Source organism: Centruroides vittatus, unplaced genomic scaffold, assembly GCF_030686945.1.
Source record: "Centruroides vittatus isolate TY-2023 unplaced genomic scaffold, ASM3068694v2 contig_950, whole genome shotgun sequence".
NCBI classification, from domain to species: domain Eukaryota; kingdom Metazoa; phylum Arthropoda; class Arachnida; order Scorpiones; family Buthidae; genus Centruroides; species Centruroides vittatus.
The window spans coordinates 1,273,463-1,301,000 of record NW_027122629.1 but is presented as its reverse complement, the minus strand read 5'-3'; the positions used below and the strand labels follow the sequence as shown (position 1 = coordinate 1,301,000).

The following is a 27,538-nucleotide window of genomic DNA, read 5'->3' as shown; positions in this document are numbered from 1 at the left end:
AGAATGTTTGTTTTTAATTTAAAAATACACATTATTAAATTGATTAAAGTTGTCAAAGTTTATATAATTATAATGATTTATTTCAACTTAATTAAAATAAAACAAAATAAAACTTCTCCAGAATCTGGGCTATACTATATTTTACAAAAATTTCACTACCTTTATATTCACCATCTGATTTTTCTGAAAAAAAGTCAGCTGGATGAAAATAAAGGTAGTGAATTTTTGTTTAACTTAATTAGTTAATGGCCTTGAAACATTCCTGATATAAATCAAATGCATGAAGTTGAATTTTTACATTAACTTGCTTACTAAGCTATTTTTGTGCTTATCACTTTCATGAAGGATGCTTCATGAAAGTGATAAGCACAAAAATCTCAAATAATGAAAATTTAAAAACACCATAAAGCCAAATCCTATATGTTGTTTTTAAATTTTCATTATTTGAGATGTTAACAACAAATCTGAAGTATCTTTTACTGTTTCATTCTGCAATTCTATAGTAATTTATTTTTCTTTTTTTTCTCTCTCAATTATTTATGCTATATTTCAATTACTTTTATTTTCAGGTATTGGAAAACTCTCACTTTCAGATGGGAAACAATTTGCTGATCCTGAAGTACTTCGTAGGCTAACATCATCAGTCAGTTGCGCTTTAGATGAAGCTGCTGCTGCCCTTACGAGAATGCGAGCTGAGCATGGGTCCACAGGAGTACAGGGTGAAAGGTAAAGGAATTGACTAATCCATCAATTCTAAATAAGTTACCATGTCTTAAAAGTTAAAATGAAAATAATCTATAAACATAAACTTATGAACAACTAGCTGTCACTAAAATGTAATAAAATTTTTAAGTGTCTGTGTATTTGTAACTTTCACATAATTATTTGTAAAATTTTGTCAGCAAATTTTAATAATGTTAACATGCTTTATTATTATTGGTATTATTATTATTTTTACATGTCATTTTCCTGGATTTAATTTACCCATACAAAATATATCTTTGATTTTTCCATAATTACTATTGAGGTTGTAAAGGCATACTAAATAATTATGAAAAGAGCAAAAGTTGTTATAATTGACATAATTTATTTAAACAGAATCCAATAAACTGAAATGTTAGAGTTTAAGAAGTCATTTATTATATTAGATAATATTTTTTAAGACTGTTTCCTTATTAGATTCCTAATGACTCACTATGCCAACAAAACATTGAGTAGTTGTTCCCAGTCAATGCTAATTCATTATTTTTATTATTATATATGTGGTCTGTCAGGAAGGTATCCAGTCATATAATATGAAAAATAGAGACATTTATTGTTTCTTCTATCTTCGTTAATAAACATCAGAACCTCCAGATCAGCTTCTAGTTTTTGCACTATCAATCAGTCCACTTCTTAGCTGCCAGGTTACATTATTGTTGGGCAAACTATTTTTATTATATTAACAGTGGTTGGTTTTTTCTGAACAGACCTCATATTATATAATTTATTTTGTTTTTATATAGATTCTTTGATGCTTTATTATTATTATTATTTCTGAAATGCTATGGAATTTGATATGTTTAGAATGTTTAACATATCTATATTCCCTAAATATGTTTGAATTTGTTGTGCTTTGTTCCTTAACCTATTAAAATAATGCATTTTATTTGATAATGATACATTCAGTTACAAATAAACTTTCGTGTGTGTGTGTGTGTGGTTATCTGAATGTTCATGTTGATGAGAGAAATGCTGATAACAAAAGAATATACTGACATTGTGATGTGTGTGAAATGAATTATGGAAGGGAAAGAATAGTTGAATGTGCTCTAGCAACTGATTTAGCACTCCTGAATACCTACTTCAAAAAACTATTAAAACAAAGGAATACATTTCAAAATGGAGGTAGATTATTGCAAATAGACTACATACTTTACACACACTAACCATTTTAAGATATGTAATTTTCTGTAAAGTGCTACCTGCTGAAGCAGTGGCATCATAGAATAAGTCAGTAAAATGTATTATGAATCAAATGCAGAGAGAGCAGAAGAGATGAGTGGACTTCCAAAGACTAGATGGTGGAAGTTAGAATCTGCCTGTAGAGGAATAGTTCATAGTGGGGAGACATCTTGGAGAAATTAATTTTGAAGGTGTTTCCAACAGCATGGAGTTCTTCCAGTGAGGCATGGAGCCGGCTGGCAAATAAAATAAGTAATTTGGGTGATGAGATCCTTGGTATAACAATTGGTAAGTCTAAATCAAAGACACTAGTGGTGGAATGATGAAGTCCAGAGGTTCATTAGAGTAAAGAAGACTAAGGGAAGATGGGATGAGAATGGTGATGAAGAGACTAGAAAAGATTATAGGGAAGCCAAAAAGAAGTCCAGGAAGACAGTAACAATGGCAAAGGCTAAATCATATTTAGAGTTTTATGAGTCAAGAAACAGAAGATGGACAGAAGAAAATCTTCATAATAACAAAACAAAGGAATAGAAATAGCAAAGACACATACCAAGTAAAAACTATTAAGGCAGAAAATGACACTCTTCTTACTGAGGACAACCCCTTGAAGTGTGTTCCTCTCCATGGTGAGGGGACCTCTCAGAGATGGTTTAGTAACTCTTTTTTACCATCTCTGGGATCTGAATGCCCACCCATGTGTTTCCCATGTATGTTGACCCATATGCCATAAAGGAAATCCTGGTAGTTGAGGGGGCAACATAATGTCTCCAACACACTGCTTTGGTCCCTGCTTTGAATAAATGGTAGGCTCAAATCAGGCTCTATTTGAGTCAATCAGTTGATCATTGAGTCTTTTGAATCAACAGTTGTACCTATTCAATACTGGAGAAGTTTAACTTGTTGCACATGGAAGTATGTGACATACTTCCATGCCCAACAAGAACAATCACTCCAACTGATTTGTCATTGGGAACCCCTAACTTGTTTTGGCATTCTCATGTGAGGTTGGGTCTTATCCACTTTCCAGTGACCACTTCCCAATATTTTTTAAATATGTAGGTTGACAAAGTTGTGAAACTGCTCGTCCACAATGCTGGAAGCTAGATAAAGCATTTTTGTCAACATCTCAGATGATTTGATTAACATTCCCGATATCAATGATGTGGTCTAAGTTGTTACTTCCAGTATTATCCAGGCAGCTGACAGTGCAATGGGGAAAACATCAACCAAATATCCAAAAACATCTGAAACCATGGTGGAACCAAGATTCTGTGGCAGCATACAAAAAACAAAAGAAAGCATGGGGGATTTTCAAAGATACTCCACTGCTAGCAATTTAATTGCATTTCTAAGAGCAAAGCCAAAGGGATTCTTGGAGGAAGTATGTATCTAGTATAATGTCTTCCACTAGCTCAAAAGCAGTCTGGGATAAAATTCATAAAATTAATGGAAAATATGCATCTTTGTTTGTCTACATTGTAAGATAATAGCACAATAATTAGTGGCATACAAGGTATTGCTGATTTATTGGGAAAACTTTTTCCACTTCATCCAGAATGTAATGTATTCAAGAAATTTTCAAGCTTATAAAGCCTAAATGGAAAATCAGTATTTAAATTTCCATTCTTCATCTAATGAAGAATACAATGTGTCGTTCATCAGGTTAGAACTACATACAGCTCTGTCACTTAGGGAATATTGCTGTAGGCCTGGATAAAATCCACTACAGCATGATCAAAAATCTCAATTTCCTTAATCTCTTGAGTCTATTTAACAGAATATGGACAGGGCATGCTTTTCTTGACTCTTGGATGCTATTGATTATTATTCCCAAACCACGCAAAGATCATAAGAATTCCTCTAATTACAGATCAATCTTTCTTATGAGTTGTTTTTGTAAACTCTTCAAAAGAATGATAGACATCTGATGTTTTTCTTAGAGAAAAATGGTTATTTTTCAAAGTGGATTTTGTAGGGACAGAAGTACCACAGACAGTAAACCTTGGAACATACATACATGAAACATTTGTTTGATGACAACACTTCAATATAGAGAAGGCCTATGATTGCTACTGGTGATACAGAATACTCTGTGACCTGCACCAATTTGGATAGTGGGGTAATTTGTCAATTTCCATAGAAGTCTTCCTACAGAATCAAAGATTCCAAGTTAGGATGGGCATCATGTTATCGAGACCTTTCACATAAGAAGGTGTTCCTCAAGGTTCTATTTTGAGTGTGACTCTGTTCCTAATTAAAATTAACAGCATAGCTAACTGTCTTCTTTCCAGTGTGAAACACTCTCTGTATGTGGATGACTTTCAGATCTGTCAGTCATCATGACGTATCTCTAGTAACATGAGTTTCATCAAGAGACAAATGCAAACTTCTGTAAATCTCATATACAATTCGTCCAAGGCCAATGATTTTATTTTTAACATGGAGAAGACCTCATACATCCACTTTTGCTGAAGGCATTGTTTGCACCCCAATCCTGAAATTCACCTAAATAGGGTTAAAATTCCAACGATCAATGAAACTAAGTTTCTGGGTGTTCTGTTTGACCAAAAATTGACCTTCTGCCACACTTATGCAACTTGAAGAGTAAATGTCTAAGATCTCTAAATCTTTTAAAGGTGTTGTCTGCTCCCTTTGATAAGCAATATAAATGTTCAATGCTCGGGATATATGGGGTCCTTGTCCGCTCTAAGCTGGTTTATGGATGCATTGTATATGGCTCTGTGCGAGAATCCACTCTTCAGATGCTGGATCCAATCCACCATCAAGCATTGTGTTTTGTGCACTGGTACTTTTTGGACTTCTCCTGTCCAAAGCCTGTATGTGGAAGCTTATGAGCTTCCATTGTCACTCAGAAGTGAACAGTTCTCTCCTCTTTTACCTAAACTGAAATCTCAGACCAAACCTTTTGTTTATTCTACAGTATCAGATACTCAGCTGAAAAGATTATTTGCAGCCTGCACATTTAGTGTCTCTGCATTTGACATAAGAATGGCAAATGTAAGCAGCCCAATTGAACTGGACACAAGCAACATTTCACAGCCCGAGGATGGTAGTATATTACCTTGGTTAACTCCTGTGATAAAAGTTGACCTTAGCTTAAAGCACTTTCCTAAGGAATCCATTCCAGATTGTGTTTAGACAGCACTTTGTAGAAATTCAACACAGTCACAGGAATTTAATTCCTATTTACATTGATGGATCTAAAACAGATAACTATGTTCGATCAGCCTTTATCTGCCAAGATGAAATTGTGGCAGAAAAAATATCACCAAATTCTTCCATCTTCACTGCAGAGCTGCAGGCTATCCACTTAGCCTTAAAGTATATAAGTAAAAAGCTGTGTAATTTACACTGACTCAGTTAGTGCACTTCAGGCTTTGATCTCATCTGAATCTAGTTCTGACTCCATAATGATTAAAATTTGCAAACTGATTTGCCATCTGTTTGCAAGTAATTTCTCTCTAAAATTTTGTGGTCCCAGACTATATAGGTATAAGAAGGAATGAACAAGCTGCAGCAAGCCCTTTACAGCATTCAATGCTTATTGAAGGAGGTGACTTGAAGCTAGTTGTTAAAAAATGACTAGAAGAGAGATAGCAAAACATGTGGAATGCACAAGTCCACAATAAACTGCATGAGAACAAATCTTTGATAGAAAATTGGACACGCAATGAGTTTGATGAAAGGAGATCTGAAGTAATCCTCACCCGCCTGAGGATTGGACACACACTGCTGACTCATCAATATCTTTTTGAATGATACTGACCAGCCAGTATACACTATTACAACTGCACTGTAAGTGTTTTAATCACATACCAAACAATTGCTCTGCTTTTGAGAGTTGTAGATAGCATTTTGGAAATGCAAGTTTGACAGATATTTCGGCCAGAAGCCAAATCTTGATAAGCTACTGGACTTTCTGAAAGTCATTAATATGTATAAACAGATTTGATTATTTATTTTTTTACTTTTATATATTGTGTTATTGTTTTGTTTATTTGTACTGTTTTATATGTTTGTTATTGTGTTTAGTTATTAATATTTTACATTATGTATATTCATCTTTTTATATTATATATAAATATAATATAATTTTGAAATAAAACTGAATAAATAACCAACTGAATAAAAAGATGAATAATTTGCCTAGTGTTTGAGAATTGTCACTGCATTGTGTCTGTGTAAGCAAATATTATATATATATTTATTTTTACAACTTCACCAAATTCGGTAAGTGATTCCAATTGAGAATCACTTACTGAAGTAACCATGTGTGTTGCCAAATTTTTAAATTATTAAAAGTGTATCGTAACAAAAATGATTGAGAATCACTGGTCTATAGTAAGGTTGTCTGAGATGAAAATACTGAGATGGATATGTGGGATGACAAGAAGGGACAGGATCAAAAATAGTATGGTGAGAAGGTCTTTGGAAGGTGATAAAAATCTCAGAAAATTGGTGAGAATTAGTGTAAAAATGATTGCAGTGCTTCAGGCATGTGGAGAGAAGTCCTTTTGGATTATGTTTGTAAATGTGTGGTGACAATGGATCTTTCTGGAAGGAGGAAAAGAGGTAGACCAAGAAGACAATGGTTTGAGTGTGTTTGAGAATATGATGGCTCTTGGAATTTATCGAAATCTGGCAGAGGAATGAGTGAGGTGGAAGAAAGCAATCTGCAGCAGTGACCTCCAAAGAGTGGGACTAATAAGCTGAATATGATGACATTTAGTTTCAAATGTGTAAGAAGTCATTGATTTATTAGATTAAACTTTTTAGTATTTTAGATTATATTAATTTTGGTCAGAAAAAGATTGGATGTAAGATTATTTTTAATTGTTTAATCTTTAACTTAGCAGAATATTTATATTCTGGATTATGTTGATAATTAGGAGATGCCTAAATGTAGAGAAATACTGATAGAATACAAATGATACAAAAAACAGTTGACACTTCAGCAGAATATAGTGGAATTTGAGGATTAACTAATACTTCATTTTAACTGAAAATTTGGCTGATTTAGATCTCTTCAACTTTGATTTTTCATTGGGTTATACAATCTTTTCTTTCAAGAGAAAATTCAAAATGTATTCCTGTATCGGTCAACCTTTATACTTTCTTTAATAAATAAATTTCAAATGCAAAATTGATAACATTGCTTAAAATTATGAAAGCATCCATGAGAAAAAGTTTGGCTTTTTTTTATTTCCAATGAGATTTGAATTCAAAATAAAACTTTTGAACTAACACTTTCAATTTACAAATGGAGATGATCTTCAGGTCACTTTAGATTCAAGAATTTCATCATTGAATATATGGACCTGAAGACCTCCATTTGTAAATCAAAAGCATTAGTACAGCAGTTTTATTTCAAATTAAATCTTGCAGGAATTCAATTAAGGCTTTTTGATAGACATGTTTATTAAGAGGGGTGACTTTAAACAGCTGTGACATTAGTAGTATTTTATTAATATTATGAACTGACTGAAAAGAATGAAAATTCAAAAATGTTCAAGTATATAAAACAAATCTTTAGTCTAAAGCAGCAATTCTCAACCTTCTTAGCTCCATAATCCCTCAAATAGTAAATATAAATAAAATTAATATTTTGCGACCCCCCCCCCAAAGGAATAATAACAATAAGCCTTACTATTACTAATTGATTTTTGACTGTAATTATAAATGTAAATTTTTTTAAATATTATATAATCACATTGCACTAATTTTATACATTAAGAAAATACTGACCGTATAAAAAATGTAATACAATTATTCCTATTATTTTATGTCTGCGTTTATAGTGACGGGTATGAAGATGCATGTATGACATGTACAGTACATACATGAGCAATTTACAAGTTGCAACTTGATGTGTACTTGCTCTTTGTAATTTGATCTTCTATAATACTCGCTTTGAAAGCACGTTTGAACATGCATATGGATGCATTTGAACAAGTGCTGTCACTAGTATAAAAGAGGTGCTGGCAATTGCACCACTTCAGTTAAGTTTTGAATGCGAAGCGTGCATCTGGTGCTTTTTATTTTAGTGTGCAGTCAACCGTGAAACTGAATTTTTTAAATTTCTAATGCAATGGATAAATTTCTAATGCATGGATAAATTTGTGAAAAAACAAAGTGCACCATGTACATCCAGTGAATTGGTTGGTAAAAAGACAAGGTTATACAATGACAGTTATTTAAATTATGGTTTCACCTCATTGTATAAAAAGCCACAGTGCGTTGTTTGCTCTCAGGTTCTCTCTGATGAAAGCACAAAGCCATCAAAATTAGTTTGACACTTGGAAACTAAACATTCGACTCATAAAAACAAACCTTTGGAATTTTTCGAAAGAAAATTACATACCTTGAGCAATCAACAAACTTCTATTTGTAAGTTAAGCCATACTGATACAAGTGTACTTGAAACATCTTATCTTGTAGCATTTAAGAGTAGCTGAGTTGTCCAAACCCCCGTACAATTGCCAAAATCTCATATTGCCTGCTGCAATTGATATGGTCAGTGTTTTAATAGGTGTGGAAGAAGCAAAAAAATTGAAAAACATTCCGCTTTCTAACGACACAATATCAAGGCAAATCGATGACATGGCTGCCGATGTTGGCAATCAGATAATTCAGCAAGTGAGTTCAAGTGAATTTTTTAGTATTCAATTTGATGAATCAACAGATGTAGCAAACATGTCTCAGTTCTTTGTTTTGTGAGATATGAATGCAATAGGAACACATCAATCAAAGAAAATACATTGTTTTGCAAAACAGCACCGGGTCATGCAACAGGACAATGTCTTTTTGATATTTTTTTTATGAAGCTATGAGAAACTATACTAACCTAGATTGGACAAAATGTATTGCAGTATGTAGTGATGGTGCAAAGACGATAACAGGAAAGAACAGTGGAGTAATGAAAATATTAAGAGATTGTCTCATACCAAGGGCGGAATGGATACACTGCTTTCTTCACAGACGTGCTCTTGTCACAAAAAATATGCCGGAAAATCTCAATCAAATTCTTTGTGAAGCTGTAAAGTTGGTCAATTTTATTAAAAATCGACTGTTACAGAACAGGCTGTTTGCTAAACTTTGCGATGAAATGGGTGAAAATAAAAAAATCTCTTTTTTTTCCATACAGAAGTTAGATGGTTATTGCAAGGGAAAGTGTTAACCGGGGTATTGGAATTGCGAGATGAATTAATATTTTTTCAGGATAAACAAATGCCATTCTCATTGTTTTTACAGAATAATGAGTGTATGTTGTTGTTTGCTTACTTAGCTGATGTATTTTCGCATTTAAAGGACTTCAATGTGAATTTACAAGGACGTGATAAAAACATTTTATTAATGACAAAGTTTGTGTGTTCATTAAGAAGCTTGATATCTGGATTATTCGCCTTCAAAGCAAAAATTTGGATATGTTCCCACTCACTTTGGATTATATTGAGAAAAATTTGAATGAACAAGACACTATTATTCACCACAGTTTGGATTGCCTGAAGATGCATTTGCATGAGCTAAAAACTCAGTTGACTGAGTATTTCCCGGAAGATAAAAATAATTTCTCAAAGAGATGGGTACTGAATCCGTTTAGTGAAAATGTTGCTGCTGCTAAGTTACCGGTTGAGATTCATGACCAGCTCATTGAAATGTCTGCCAACAAAATGCTACAACTACAATTTACATTTGAAGATGTAAATACGTTTTGGCTTGCTCATCGACATAAATATAGAAATTTAGTCACAGAAGCATTGAAAATATTAATCCCTTTTGCCACACCTTATCTCTTTGAAAAGGGTTTTTCATCTATGGTTGTGCTAAAAACCAAATATAGTAATACCTTGACTTATGCTACCCCGACTTATGTTAACCCAGAGTTACGCGATTTTCAAATCTCGTCAATTCGCCTTTTATTTGAGCGCCATGCAACTCTTGATTACTCACTCCCTCCACAGTATTGTCCAGCTTACATGTTCGAACTAGGGATTGCAATTGCTGGATCCCTCATCCAGCAATCCAGCTAGATCCAGCGCTGCGAATCTGCAAATACTCTATTAACTTTTCTAATAATGGCACAAAAGTCTATGTTGTCGGCATTGCTGCTTTACTGCGTGCACTATCGTTCGGCGGCGAGAGTGACGTTGCTGTTCAGTGCAGCATGTGCTATAATCCCCTCTCTACACCACACTGCCCGCCCTTTGACCTCTGTTGATCTAATTGCCAGTTGACTTTCTGCTCTCGCTAAATAAAGTGTCTTTGTGCTTAATAAAATAAGTAACTCCTATACTAGTCCTGGTGCATAATTCTAATTTACGGTCGGTTGTGATGTCAATGAATCACGTGATGGAACGATTTATGATTATTTGATGACCCTGAAACCAACTAGCGTAGAGGCAGAAAGGGCCTTTTCCACAGTGGGATATATATGCAATTCATTAAGAAGTAGGTTGGGAGACGACACCATCAATACCATTTGTTTCTTGAGATCCTACTTCCAGAAAAGTCAAAAAAATAACAGAAATGATTGATTTAATTTTATTTAATCCTTTAAAATATTTTATTCAAGACAAGATTAATATTTTATAACTTCTACTCTAATTCTATTAAATAAGAGTTTTTAACTTTTATTCTATAAGTGGTTAGTGGGCTAGGCTAGGCAATTTTATTGTGAAAATTAGCGAGAAACTGAAACTACCTTGTTAGTTAAATTGTTAATTAAATTAATGAGTATCAGTATCTTAGATATATGATAATATGAATGTATGTGATTCATGATTGTGATAATAATAACTAATTACTTACTCACTACTTTACTAACACTAATAATTAAATTACTTATAAATAAGTACAGACTGATATATAGATCCTATATAAGAAAACTGGTAAGACTGATAGCCACTTAGCCACTGATTATTCGTCCTTACATTATTATAATATATTACAGTGGTGCCTCATATAACGTACTTAATCCGTTCCAGGTGCACGTCCGTTAAGTGAAACGTCCGTTATACGAAACGCATTTTCCCATAGAAATACATGTTAAAACATCTAATTTGTTCCGCAGCATAAAATAACCGTACTGTATCATAAAAAAAATGAACATGGGGTGCGTTCTTTTATTCCTCCGCGTAACTCTTCGCGAGCGACATCCATTTAAAAATTCCTGCGGAACGCGTTCCTAAATTCCGGTGGGAGTGCGTGCCGTCGAACGGCAAAAACGGCCGCTTGTAGCAGTAGTTTATTGTGGAAAGCAACATGGCGTCCTCCATGGCTCAGATAGTTTCGTTTCCGGGTCCATTATGTGGTTTTATAAATGAAAATTTAGAAATTGTGAAAGCGCAAGTTAGTGCACGCTGTAATGTGTCTTTACGAATTTTTTTTGAATGGTAACCCGCATTCTAATTTTTTTCGTGGCTATTTTGAATGCGCTTTCAACAAATAATCCATTTTATGGTTAAATTTTACAATTAGGGCCCTTCTTTTGCCTTTAAAAGCTCATATTTTAGAATTATAGATTCCTCCATCACGATAATATCGATAGTGCGGGCGCCACCATCTTTCTTTCTTTCACTGTCGTTCCTAAATGCCTACAAACAGCAGCGCACTCCCGTAGTAGCGGAGACGCAGAGCGACTGCTATTAAAGAACGCACCCATGGAGCAGTCATCAATTATGCCGGAAAGTCCGTTGTTCGCAGCCAGTCCATTGCTCGAGTCACGTAACGGCCAAACAGAAAGTCCGTTGTTCGCAGCGTCCGTTATTCGAGGCATACGTTATACGAGGCACCACTGTAATACAAATTAATTAGTAGAATTACTTTTGCTATTATTTAACTTAGAGATAATTAACTTTATAATCTAACTAAACATTTAATGTAATCTTTATCTCAAGTGTTAAACCGAACCAAAGTTAAGTTTACTACCTAAATGTGTAAGAAGTTTTACTGATTTATAGTGACCAGTCTAAATAATTAAAGTTTCTTAAGTATTTTTAAAAAATGTTTTTATTTTCTTTAAAAAAAAACCATAAATTGCTAGATAGATAGATAACACTTTATTGCACCAAAGATACATCTGCACTGGATCCAGCTGGAATGATGTTGGTCCAGCAAAAATCCTGCTGGATTGCAATCCCTGGCTTGGACATGTCGCGCGGAATCGACACACAGCTACAATTTATTTTGTTATTTATTTCTGCGTTTGTTATATCTACAGAGACTTGAGAGACTCTACTATGTCATCCAAACAAAGTAGAACTGATTCTTCTGCATCAAACTAGAAAAGAAACACTTTATCTTTGGAATGTAAAGTTAACATTATTAAAGACTTCGATACAAAAATGAAAATTTGTGAATTGGCAAAGAAGTTTGATCTACTGGAATCGACAGTCAGAACAATTATAAAAGGTGAAGAAAAAATTCTTGAAGCTGTGAAAACTTGACAAAAGGCCTGAGTTCAATTGAAAAGTGGTTACAAATTTTAGAAAATATAGACTCCAACGAAGAGCGCATTTCTTCTACAAAACGAGAAATAAAAAAATTATTAGCATGCTACGAGGAAATTTTGCGGGAGAAAAAAATTCTTTGAGCAATCAGACGAATTTGTTAGATTTTATGAAGCCTTCTACATCAAAATAACTTTGGTTTACAATTTTAATAATATAATTTGTTATACATATGTATTATCTAAGATTTTATTAAACCTTATTTTCTAAATTATTGGTTTCTTTAGTTTCCGGCCCCAATTAACAATAGTTTGTATGTATTTATATGCGAAATTATACCCCAACTTACACAGTAATCGCTCTGTCCCACCTATCGCGTAAGTTCGGGGTATTACTGTACAGGAATCTTCTTTTATCACTCAAAAACAATTCGCTTTTGTGTGTTTCTAACATAGATCCATGTATGGAGAAAATTTTAAATGGAAAACAAATGCAACCATCACATTAATTTCTTTTCTTTATGTGTACTTACTTTAAGTAAAATGTTTATAAGTTTATAATAAATGATTTTTTCTCATAAAATGATTTCATTATTGTTTCGCGACCCCCAGGTTGAGAAACGCTGGTCTAAAGCCATCTAATTTTTTTTAACCCACTTTTTTGTTTTGTTTTCTTTATTTTTTTTTTAACTTCATGACATCACATTATTTGAAAAACAATTTAATTTGTTGCCAATGATATAAAAAGCAAATGCTACTTTTGTTAACAAATTTTTTTTCTACATTTTGATTATTTAATTTTGATATAAACAAAACATACATAAATTCCAACTTATAAATTGTATTATTAAATGACAAAATGGAAAAAGATAATTGTCAAAGAATAACTTCAAAAACAATGGAGTACAAACAAGTATTAAAATATAAAATAGTAAATATACTATGGCATTTTACTACTAGTTTTTTTAACTCAATTGCATAGATGCTAACAAAAAATGTGTTGGATCAATACAACTTCTATGGAGACAGCAAGCACAGAATGAGTCAGTTGCTAAAATAAGTATAAAAGTAAAATATAGTATTTGTAAATATTGCATTTTATTATATATTGGCAATATTTTTATTTCTTACAAGTTACATATTTTTAGATTAGGCTTAAGAAAGATATGTCCTTATAAATGTCAACTAGTGCCAATTTCAGAGTGCATATGTGCACTTAAGTCAAAATAGCTTTCTGTTAAATGTATAGAGCTAGTGGAACTGAGTTGAGTGCTACCTGTATGCAGGCAAAGAAAACTGCTTCGTGAAAACACATTTGTCTTTGGGTTGGATAAGTACTGAAACACGATGCTGGTTTTCTTCCTGTGATGATGAACCACAGCTTTCTGCCACACACAACTTCAAAAAATAACTGTTGTATGGTCGATTTTAGTGTTACTTATATTACTGCGCCACCAGGTACAAAGTTTTATTTGTTCCTGAATAAACACTACCCCGGGAGGAAAGAGAAATGGCTGGCTGCAATGTAATTTTTGAGGTTCATTATATAATGAAGATGTGTTGCATTCTAACCAATCGCCTGTTATAAAACCTTAGTTGGCTCTGTTTTAAATTTAGTTCTTTAATGTAAAGTTTAGTAATTTTCTTTTTTCTTTTTTATTATTTTGTTAATCTGACAGATATTAATTGGCATATGATGTGATAATTGAATTTAAGAAATCTGTGGAAGAAAGGAGTAAGAAGCAAAATTAGTATTTTGAGGAAATGAAAGTAAAAGTTCTCCCTGTTAAAACAATACTGTTAACTACTGCTATGGTCCTTATTGAAGCTCCTTTATATATATGGTTAGTTACAAATTTCATTATTTACCATCAATGGATATATAGTTTACTTCTTCCACACTATCCTTTAAATTGTACAAAATTAAGAGTATAATAAATATCAGAATATTAATACTGCTCAGTTTTAACTAATGATCTACAGTCACTTCTCGAATTATGACCATTCACACTTATGACGAAAAACTTTCATGAAAATTTTTTTAAAATGTATCAATTTTTTATAATTTTTGTCAAATATATATCATATACCTATATATCTTGCACACTTCTGACGATTGATTGTGTCATCTTTAGTTTTGTTGTATCCTTCATGTGTGCTTGTGTAAGATGGCTGTTTTGTTGTAAGTACAGTCACTTCTCGACTTATGATCATTTCGACTTGCGTCCGAAGTTGCAGAACTGAACTCCGAGAAGTGACTGTATTGACTAATGCAGGCATTAATTTGATTGTAAACTGCTGAATGTATGTATATATTATTTAAATATAAATTTATAATTTATCAAATTTCTATTTATTAAAATATATATAGTGTTGCATGTAACATACAAAATTCATACAGGATAAATTCATATATTGCAAGAATGCTATTATTCCTCAATGACAATGAAATGAACAAATTGTTGAAACAAAAGTAATGAACATGAAGCACTAAATTTTAAAATTATCACATTGAAAAATCACTGGTAAGATCATCATCATCAGAATCTTCCTCACTAGAACATTTTTGTATGGTTGAAGCAGATGATGGTTTCCAAGTGTAACATTTTATCGTTGTTGCTTTTAATTAGCTCCTCTGCTAATAACAGTGCTTCACAGGAATCGGTAAGAACTCGATTTTGTAGTTTAGTTTTTATTAAATTTAATTGTAAAAAAATTATGTTCAACTGATGAATGAGGAAACAATAAAAACATCTATTTACTTTCAAAGTAAAGTAAAAAAATATAGAAATATGGAATAAAAATGGATGTTTTGAAAGGTACTAAATTGAAAGGAAGGTATTAGGATTTCATGAATAGTACTAGGAAAATGGTGTTGGGTATCTTGGTACTGGAACAAGTAAAAAGGTACTAGATTAGTACAAAAGTACTAGGTGGAACAACACTGGTGCCGGCTTTGTAGCTCCGATTCTGTTACCCGGCGTCGCCACTAGAGGCACCTCAATCTAGTTTCGTCGTTCCTTCCATAGCTCTATAGACATTATCAGAAGCTAAACTTGTTTGGCAATGATATTTTTAAAATAAATAACAAAAATATCAGAAGTCTAATCTTTTAAGAAGAAATAATTTTAAAAAATACATTGTATGATTTAAAGCCATATTAAATTCTTAATATAATAATGTTAACAGTCAGATTGAACATTTAAATGCATCCAGTTTGATAAACTATAAAATTGAATTTTCAAAGATAAAGTTTTAGTTACTCAACGATAAATTCAAATACTCACTTTTAGTATTTCATCTCAATGCTGTAGTAACTGAACTAATTTGATCTGTCATTTGACAACGAATTTGAATTAATTTTTCAATTTAATCATTATAAATGCCTTTTTAATGCTATATACTAGGAATGCTATTTTTCATAACATGCAAAAAATGCTTAATGGCTTTGAGTCCTATATTAATTGATAACTTATACTGAGATTATTCAGCAATCAAGAAAATAGTATTATGCATAAATATGCATATTTTAACATAAAGTGAGGAAATTGTGTAATTTTTTTTCCTTAAACCTGTAAATCAACTATTTTTAATAACAGGAGAGTACGTTAAAACTCCAGTTACAGTGAATTATGTATTTGGTGGAACCACTTGAAAAAACACAGAAGTGAAAAAAAATGTATTACTGGAAACTATTATTATTTACAAATGAGCCAGACTAGAAAGCAAATCTGCATTTCAGGGGTGGCTATCTCATTTAATGCCATACAATGACAAATAAAAACTTAACAAATATCCTTACAGTAAATGAATTTATTATATACATACTAGAAATTCCCTTGTCAAGCATGAAGGAATACATTTTATGAGAAAGTAGAGATTGAAGAATTGAGAAGCGTAGAGATTTCAAGAAATACAAGAGGAGTTAGTATAAGCTACTTCATTTGTAGAAATATTATTTGTTGTGACATAGAGCAACAAAACAAAATTTCACCTAAAGTGGAAAAAAAAAAAGGAATTATAGAGAATTCACTTACACACACAAACAGATTTAGGCCTTTAAAATAATAAAATCTTTCATTATAAAATTAGTTTATACACTACATTCTGAGTAAACACACTATTGTCTTTTAAAAGATTTCCTTGCTGTCTTCCTTTAATAATAGACACCTTAATATTGTTTTGATGATTGATGTTGTGATCATATTTCTGCTGCCCTTGATAAAGCCATTTCTTAGTTTCATGTTGATAAAACAAAGGTGAATTGTATGTACAGTGAGTTAGTTAGATGAGCGATAACACTTCTAAATAACGGGCTCGTTAGATCGTTGTTTTCAATCAGATAATAGAATGTCACATGGGGTCACTATGGAAAGATTTTTTAAAATTTTGTTGTAGAACTGACATGATGAGGCTATCTTTTTTTAAAGTTTAAATTTTAAATTTAATGAAGTATGTTTAAAATATGCCATTTGCCAAAATATTTAAAACTCCAGCTTAAGGGAAGTTCCCTCGTCGAGCATGAATGTCACTGTAACTCCAATCATAGATCTGAAATTGATAAAATGCTTATTCTATAGCTAATATTTTTGCAAAATAAGTGGCCTATACTTTCCATCAGAACATAAAACAAATATAATCAAAATTTTATCTGGATTGGACAAAAATTGCAGGAGTTATAAGACATTCACATGCACATAGACGATGGTTTTTATATTAGTACAAAGTAAAGCCAAATGGCTGATGATTACACCTATAACAACAAATTGCATATCCCAAATAACAAATTTGTTACAAAAAACAAGTAACACAAAAAATATATCTGTAAAAACATAATTTGTCTCAATTTTTGTAAAGATAATCAATAATTTTAGTTTTTTGTGTCTATTTTGTATATTAATAGGTCTAAATCACTTAGACATTTCAATTTTTTTGAAAAGTGTATTCCATGTGAGGAACTAGCATAATATAAAAGTGTAGTTTCAGAAGGATCAGTGGATAAAAATCCTAAAGATTTCTAGAAAAGTTAAGTGGTAAATAATGTAAGTGTTGGTCATTTCAGCATGAAAAGTGTTGTTGGTGTCATCTTTTAGCACTAATGTTAAAAGAAATATTTCAGTTGCAAGAAACATACTTTGACCAATAAAAGTAACCTCACTAAAGACAATTTAGGTGTCTATATGAGACCAATGTTTTTAACCTTTTTCTAATAGTGGCATCCTTAACTTGGTAATTTTTTTTCGTGTCATCCTTACTTTACCAACGTAGAGTTATTGTACTTTTTAAACATTTAGTAATACCCTTAAGAAGTGTCATGATGATGATTGTGGCACTATATTTCATAGCACTGCTGAACTGTTGTTGCAGCCCTCTAGTGTGTGCTACAGCATTCTGGTTGAAAACCACTGGACTAATCATTAAGTCATCAGCAATCAACAGTATTCACACTAATGATATGTATCAAGAAGTAAATATTTTATTATTTTTGTCAATATTTTGATAATATAGTAAATATATTATCAAAATATGCATAATCTTTTAAATCTATGCAAATAATTTATAAGAATTACACAAATAACTGATGATCTTAGTTATAAATAATCATTTTTTTTTTTTTTGACCTTTTATAGTTGACATCGAATCAATTGACTGTTTTTTTTTTAAATTTGAATTAGGCTTTTTTAAGCAAATGTTAAAATCTTGAATATTTTAGTTATTGCTATTCAGAGAAAGCCATATAAACAGATTTTTACATAAGAATGGAAAATATATAAAGCATTGTGAATTTTAAAGGTCGTCATGGATCAGTGGTCAATAGGGTGGTGTAATGGTAAGCTGGTGCTCAGTTTAAAATCTCTTTGCCCACCTATCTATCATCTTGTTATAATTTTTCAAGTCTACCTATATTGGGTATAAGAAACTCAACATCACCTTAACACCAGGGGTGAAATCGACACTAAATCCGGAATCTGTTACCGGTGTAAATCATGTGAAGAAAGGTTTCTTTTGCATGATTTACTCCGGTAACAGGTTTCGGATTTAGTGTTGATTTATATTGTGTATTATTGGGAGATTTCTTTAACCCTTTCCCGGCCAGGGTACCGATTTATCGTTACCCTAATTGTTTCGCAAAACGGCCAGGGTACCGATTCATCGTTACCCTGTTAAAAATCGATTTTTATAAAATTTATCGACAACAGATGTCAGCACTTTATGGTATCGTCTTGTTTATCGTCTGTTTTACATATTTTTGTCCAGGTGGTGTTCTGTCGATAAAAAAAACTTTTAATTATCGATAGTTTTTCCTTAATTTTTCATTTTCTGATTATTTTTTATTTTATTTTTAGCATATCTATGCAATAATATTACTATAATAAGTTCATTAATGCTATAATAAGTTTATTCAGCTATAATATGTTAATGCATCATAAATATTCAAGTTATGACCTTCAGTTCTGATATTTTATATATTTTTTTAATTTTTAATTTTTAATTATTTTTTAAATTTAAAATATCCGAAAATGTTACATCTATTGCTACTGGTAATCATATGTTTATTACGAAAATAAATAATCTTGTTTGATATAAAATGAATAAAGTATATTAGTTCATTATATTAGTTGAAAGCAGAATAAAGTTCAAATTTTAAACAAATGTTTGATATAATGTGCGATAATTTCACAACGAATAAACGTACATGCATAAATGTTATATCAAATTGTACAGAACAATATTCTACGTCGTATTGGCTCAGTGACAATAAGAATGGAGTAAGCAGGCAATGTTAATTTTGACAAATAGTAACAAATTTTCAAGTCTGAATGTCAGTTATCATATATTATTATTTTTTTCTCATAAATGTTTCAAACAAACTTTATTGAAATATGTCGTATTTAAAACTAACTATATTGATAAATATATGTAATTTTTTTCATATGAATAAAATAATAATTTAATTTTTAGTGAATTTTTAAAATAATATTGCCTGATTCACCTATTTTGACCTTGGCCGTTTTACAAAATAAGGGGGCGTGGCAAACGGCAGGCTAAGGGTTAAATAAATATTGATTTGTTTGCCAAGTAATTATACATTCTTACTAAACTTTTTTCAACTTCAGTCTTACTAAGAATTGATCACTAAATTCTAAAAATTAGTTTGTTTGACAAAATGTAGAGATAACACTTGCCTCGTAAAACAATGTTCCATCTCACCTCCACTCTCCCAAAGTGAAAATCCTACTGCTATTACATTTTGGTTTATGGCTGAGATTATTTTTATGTATTTGAAAGTCATATTAAGTTTTGTTGTTTAAAAACAAACATTATTGAATATAATAATCTTTAATGTAGCATTTTACAATAAATATAATAATAATAATTTTATTGATTATATATTTGATGAATGTGATGGCAAATGAAAAATTTCACGTGTCTAATTTTTCTTAATTACATTCAAATTTACTGTGTTTATCAATGGGAAACCGTTGCTTTTCTAACATCACTATGACAGACCTCAAATTCATCTTACTTTTCTTACTGAAATATCGTGCTTTTTAAAAAGTTGTGTTAATTGTCCTACTTTGTCTTAAAGTGATAATACAGGATCAACTTTTTCTAAATGGAGCATATTCTATTGTTATTTCTCCTTCTACTTCTACATGTAATGTAAGATTTTGTGAATCACTAAAAGATAAATTTAAATGTTTAATTTTACATATAAAATTTTTAAGTTTCTTTAATCTCAACAGTTTTTCTAGTATTTAAAGTCTTCATGAAAATCATAAGGGAGAGATTTTCGATTTTTCTAAGCTGTTGTACCAATTTTCCATTCAATTAGGGAGAATTTTTACTGATTTTTAATTAACAACAATAATTCCAGGACTAATATAATTCATTAAATTATCTGCTTTTATTTGCACTAAAGCACTTTGGTTTTATATATACTTTTAGCTGTAATAAAAGAAGAAAATCTGTCATTTTAATATATGGTGAAATTCCATTCCAACGTTTCTTGGCTTCACATTTGCCCTGATTTTAGTAGTCGCAATTATTGCTCCAAAAAAACAAATTTAGGATTCAATTTGGCATTTCTTAATTTTATGTTAAATTGTTATGTTGGACATTCAAAGAGGATTTTGATTTAACATTTTCAAGGTAGAAGATATAGTGGATGATTTTTGGGTCTCAAATTTTCTAGTATTTTTATTCTAGAGAAAACAAAAATTAGAAAATTTTGCAGCCCTTTTCTATTTGCAGGAGCAGATGTTTTCTTACTCTTTTACTATAAACCTATTCTTTTTCTATAATTATAACTTGATTGACATTTAAGATTTAAAAAGAGCACAGAACGAACAAATACAAAAAATGATAATAATAATAATAATAGAATAATTTTATAGCAGTGTATTATTATGTAAATTTTTTACCAATTCATGAGAAAATGTAAATTTAGAAGTAACTATTACTCAGATTGGTAATTTTGTACGAAACTTAGTAATGATTGTAAATTATTATTTTTTCTTTTTAGTGGAAATGGTGGACGATCATTAGCTGAAGCATGCAGTGATGGAGATGTTGGAACAGTTAGGAAACTGCTAGATGAAGGAAGAAATGTAAATGAAATTACAGAAGAAGGAGAATCTCTTTTGTCTCTAGCATGTTCTTCAGGTTATTATGAATTAGCACAGGCAAGTGATGAGTTACAAAATTATTATGATTATGAAATTATTAATGAAATAATTTTAAACCCTCTGTCATGTGGTGTTTCGGACACGAAAAAATTTCTACCTTCTAACTTTCCAACCAGGATAACATGCAGTTGACACTTTCACTGCACAGATACTTTCCAAGAAAAAATCATGGCATCTGAGAGACATCATGTGAGCATTTGTGTAATATCTCTTGCAGGAAAATGCATAGATATTAACACTTGTGACTTTAACTTGCATCACTTCATTAGCAACTATGAATTTTCTTATTTGTGTCAATGTTTTTTTAAAAGATATTAAGGTATACTGCTTCTTATATTCTGCATCTATTCTCTGGTATTTTCCCATTTCAACACAACAAAAATGCAAAGTGATGATATAGATGGCATTCCAATTAATTTTAGACAAAATGTTGCTCAAAGCATGAAACAAAACAGAAATTTTAAAAACATAATAATAATTTTAATGACACAAACTAATTGAATTTTAAAATGTTTGCTTATTTTGTAATAGTGCTATCAAGGAAACATAACAAATTCATTTATTTGATAAAAATTTTCATTCCAAATTTTCAATGGTCCATACATTACTTCTTCAATTGCTTCATTTCAAACATAGAAAACATTCCTGATTGAACAAACAATTGGCAAAAAGTTTGATGCTTTCTGTAATATTTGAAGCAACATTTATTTTTGGATTAAGATAATTAATTTTTGATAACTGTATAACTACATTTCATTAAAAAACAAAAAATAATCAGTTCTGACAAAAATACTTGTTAAATTGTAAAGAAAACTTGTTTTTGAATGAAATAAAACTGTCAATTGTGAGGTGGAAGCTTTTGTTTACATCTTAATAAAACTTTTCATGGTTTCTTAACTTCTTGAGTAGGGGTCAGTGCTGGCTCTACTGCAAATCTCCCTATAAATATTTTTTTACGTTGACTTTGAAAGGAAACATCCCCTCCAATTACGAACAAATCTGATATCAATCCATGAAACACGAGAGAATTTTCAGTGAAATAAAATTTGATGTTTATTTTTTTCTTTTTCAGATCAAATTACAAAAAATAAATATAAAAATAATATGCATTTTTGTCAGTCCACAAGTACTTTGTCATAAGGAAGAAGACAAAATACAGAAGTAAACAGTAGCATCTAAAGATGCTAAGTGATTCAACTAAGACAGCAATACACTTAGGGTTAAAGTATTTATTTTTTCGATAAAATAATGAAATTTATTACTACTAAACAGTCATAAAATTTAGTATTATAGTAGTAAAAAAATTAAAAAGCAAATATTTACCTTTTATTATATTATTTGTTTCCTAAAATGAGCAATTTTATTTTTTGATTTTATTAATTTATATTTGTAGTTTGATCATCTGAAATGAATGGCATAGTATAAATTATTTATGAATTGTTAACTTTTTACTTGTTAACCTTTTTAAAGTGTGCAAACATAATAGATGGGTTTGCTAGAAGTCCTTCTTTAATTTATTTAATCAACTTATTGAATTAACAAAAATTCCACAATAAGAATCAATATATATATATTGATTCTTATTGTGGAATTTTATATTTTCAAAAAATTTATATATATATATATATATATATATATATATATATATAAATTTTTGATATCATTAACATTTTCTCTTTCTCTCTCCATGAATATAAAGAATATAGGTTAATCTCATTTTTTGTTTGGGAAACTACATAATTTTTTTACTTGATTATAAATAACTGGTATCAAAAAATATAAATTCTGAAGTTATTTGATTTTAGATATAATAAATTATGTATTCAACAAAACAAAGGATTTGTCATTAGTTGATGTTCATATTTTTTGCTCCAATTGAATTAAATTTTTGTTTTAGAATAATAATCTGTCAATCCAAATACAATTAAAATCCAATCTTTGAAATTCCAGCAAGAGGTTTATTAGAATAGAAACATTTTTGACCAGAAGTTACTGATCTTCGGTAGTCACATAACATTTGAAAATAATGTAACATTAATCATAAGATAAACACATATCGTATGTGATTTAAATTTATTTTTCGAACTTGATGAGGTTTAACACTTATTCTGCTAGAAGCATAATATTATGTTTTGCAAATTCTTTTGGGAAAAAATGGCAAATGTAATATTACATTTTTCAATATATCAAGTTATTTCTAGCTTCAAAATGTAATGTTATGTTTTCAAGAATCAAAAAACAAATTGTGTATGTTAATTAACAGTGGGCACTATTTCTTTGGAAATTTGAAATAAGAGTTATTTCTTAGAACAGTTTGCATTGTTCGATTTAGAGTTTTATCACCGTATTCTGCAAGCAAATTTAGAGTTGTTTTTTTCTATATGTGAATCAAATTAAGATTTGGCACATAAATATGAATACTGAACAGGAATTGTTTGAATTTATTAATGAAGAAATGAATAAATATCATGACGATTATATTAATTTATCTGATGAAAGTAAAGAGATTATGATTTAAGTAAAAAATAAAAGGAACATGGCCGGCGTTATTTACATTTAATAAATAAAAATATAAATATGACTTTTTCACACAGGTAAATGCCTTGCTTTAGTCCTTCTTTTTTGCCATTTATATTTTTATTTATTAAAGCGATTATGTTTTAGGACTAACTGAAAATCAAAAAAGTACAAATAAGCCATGTAATTTCATTATTTTAAAAATATCTACATATATTATATAATATAATATGTAATTTATATACCGTTTAGATATTCTCAGTGCAAAAGTCAGATTCCTATATTTCTGACAGTGCTAATTCCATCTTATCCACATTTGATAAACCAATGCAATTACAAAAAACAGCTAGAGTCAGAGCCCAGTCTACTAATGATATTGATACAGTTGTTCATTATTAAAAAAATTAATTTGGCAATGTACTATATATTCGTTAGTTTAAAAGATAAATGTAAGACAAATGTTAGGACCTTTATTGCATTATTTAATTTTTCTCATTTTATTTCTATCTCTAAAACATGTCCAAATAACATTAGAGCACAATACATAAAAATAAAGCTCACATACATTTAAATTGAAGAATATATAGATAAATGTCTGTCAAATCAAAAACTTTTCACTTTTCAACTAGCTTTAGTCAATTGTTTATTATTCTCAGTTGAAAATACAGTAAAATCGCTTAAATCAGCCAGCATACAGCAAAGAAACTAGGTCAACAGAACCAGCAGGTTAAGTGTTAAAGAAAAAGAAACATGAAATAAAATAACAGTTAGGTAATACAAAAATAATGAAGAATATAAACATAATGTATATAAATAATAATGATGATTTAATATGAAGAAATAGATATATATAAAAATTGGACCAATTAAATTTCATAAAGTGACCGCCATGTGTTTGAGTCTGTCTGCATCATGATGATCGATGTAGGTGAAACTCATATTAGCTTTATAATCTGTAATTTTTGTAATTGATTAAGATAACTGATTTGGAGGGAGGCCTGATGATTCTTGCCTGTTGCCAATTCACATGTACATCAACGTGGTGAGCATCAGCTGTTAACGTTGTGTTAGATAGGTTTTTGTAAATTGCATATTTGTGTTCCTTGATTCTTTGTCCCATGTTATGCTTAGTAGCACTTATGAAAATAAGTGTAATTGCAGAACAATGGTCATCTTTTGGGATAGAATAAATCCCAAAGGCAATGTGCCTATATATTAATCACTTAAAATGATCAGTAAATACAGTCAAACCTGTTTTTATGCAATCTTTTTTTTATGTGATTTTTTATTTGTGTGGTTTTTTATGCGATTTTTTTAATATTATTTATGCGGTATAGTTGGCGACTAGTCTCATGTGTTTTGTCATGTCTCATGTTGACTTATTATAGCTAAATAAACTTATTATAGCCTAAATGAACTTATTATAGTAATATTATTGCATAAATATGCAAAAAATGAAATAATTTATTTTTTAAGTCAACAAAACACCACCTGGACAAAAATATGTAAAACAGACAATAGATGAGACGATGCAGTCAAGTGCTGACATCTGTTGTCAATAAATTCTAAAGGTTTAATTAACATAATTAAAACAGACATAAAGTGCTTTCACATTCCTGGACCATTAAGATAAGATTCATTTCAAAGCGTAAATTGAAGGTAAAATGTACTGTATTGTTTTTCTATTTAGATGCAAAATAACAATCCTAAAATTTTATATTTAGACATAATCCCTGAAAATGAATAAGGGCAAAAACAAAGCAAAGAGGAAGGTAATTTCCTTAGAAACTAAGATTATGATTTTAAAACGAGTTATTTTCTATGTGAGACTTTTTTTATGTGGTCCCTATTCACCGCATAAAAAAATATTTTTTCAATTGTGCTGTGAAAACTATTTTTTATAGCCACCCGTAAAGTTTCGTGCTTTTTTTTTTTATGCAGTCCCTATTCACTGCCTAAAAACAGGTTTGACTGTAAGTCAAAAACATTTTTGTCCTAATAAACCTCTTGCTGGAATCTGAAAGGTTGGAATTTGTGTAGTTTTTAGAAAATTACATTATGTAAGAAGTAAAATACTTTGATATATTCTACCTTTGATTCAGTTTGATCCAACAGGTTTAAAAATAAATTGGTTGATTTGTACATTAACAATTCTTGGATTATGTTGGTTTGGAAAACTAACTTAATACAAAAGAATATCATTTTAACAGATTGCTCAGGCTGCCGAAAATTATCTATTCTCCCAAGAATCCATTATGTTGTGAACAACGGATTTCCCGCACATCCAGGAAAATATCCATTATTCAAAAAAATTTGTTTTTTAACCCCTATATATAAGAAATACCAGTACTTGACATTATTTAGTCTCTTGAGATCTCTATTCTTTATTCTATAGAAACATGTATGTTTATAATGTATATGTATATTACGTCGTATATTATTGTATATTATGCCGTATGTGTATATGACAAAGCTGATGAAAACTGTTCCTACTGTAAGCATAAAAAGAGGCAAATTACATATGTTCATTAGCACTTTGCTTGATTTCGTGACTGGTTAAAAAAACTCATCCATCTTGGTTTCTTTCAATGCCACTTTTCTGTGTATTGAATACAACACTGCTTGATATTAGCAACGTCATGTACAATACAACCTGTTTGTTTATGCTGAAACTCGTCAGGAAGGTCTTCATGACTTGGAAATACTAGATTGCCTCACTAAATTTCAGCCCTACACTTGGACCAGAGACAGTGTTCACTAGATGACTTCTCCTCAGTCATATCAGCTGGCTGACTCTTCGTACAATTCTTCAATTTTGTATATCCCAAATGTAACAAGTGCATCATCAAACTCTACAAATTTCCAGAAACACCCAAATATTAACTGAACATTGGAAAAACATGAAGTTTGGAATAGATTTCAGGTAGAAAAAAATTGTTATTCTGAGTAATGGATCTGCTAGGAGGTAAAATTAAATTGATATGGTGGGGCCTGGGAAAAAACTGTTGTTCCGCGATCTGTTAAAATGAAGTTCTACTGTATAGAGTTAGCTGAAAGACGATGATATATAAATCTATCAGATAATTACCATTTTTAGATTTTTATTTGCATCAGATTTTATTAGTTATTTACTTAGATTAATAGGCCTCCTCCTGTTTTTGAATTATTAGGCTTTAATTTCAAATTTTAATAATCACTTATACAGATTTGTTTTATGATTGTTATGGTATGTTTTCAAGAGATTGTTGCCATAAAAGTTATTTAAATAACAAATATATAAAAGCATTTTCTAGAATAAAATTTTAATAAAATGAAAAATACAATAAAAAAACCTTAAGGCTTCAGAATTAAACTAGATACTTAATCAAATTTCTTATGCTTCAAAATGCTTGGCATTAACTGAGGAAAACCATGTGAAAATACAGAACAATAGATTTAAAATATATACTGAAAAAATAATGAAACAGTGAAGTATGATTTCAGAAGTATTGGTGCTGGAAAAAATAAATAAAACATTTAAGGTCCATTTATACACAACAGTGACATGCCAGCACAGTGCAGTGAATTTTTACCTATGGAAAATCATTGACCTAGTTTTAAACTACTCTGTCCAGACTCATCCGTCACAGTGCTATGCAGTGGCAGTGGCGTGACCGTACCGTGAAAGTACATTTGACGGAAATGATATTCTCACTGATGGTAAATTTTGTTTTCCAATGGATGATGAACATTTAATTGAAATTGTACATCAACACCCTGTTCTATTTGATTTATCTCATTCGAAATACATGGACATTGGGTACAAAATGAATATTTTCTCTGTTTTGTTTAATAAAATATGAAATGCATGTTGGAACATTCGAAAGTAGTCAAAAAATATAGATTTGTCATCTCAGTTTTTTATAAAGGGTATGAA

General features: G+C 30.5%; 1 protein-coding gene across 1 annotated transcript in view; it reads left to right on the top strand.

Moving 5' to 3' along the window:
- The window catches only part of mask (multiple ankyrin repeats single KH domain), a 148,649-nt gene that overhangs the window by 43,283 nt on the left and 77,828 nt on the right, over window positions 1-27,538 (top strand). The window contains 2 exon segments of the mRNA XM_067282314.1: window positions 570-726; window positions 20,943-21,102. Of these exon segments, the coding sequence (XP_067138415.1) occupies window positions 570-726; window positions 20,943-21,102 (317 nt within the window).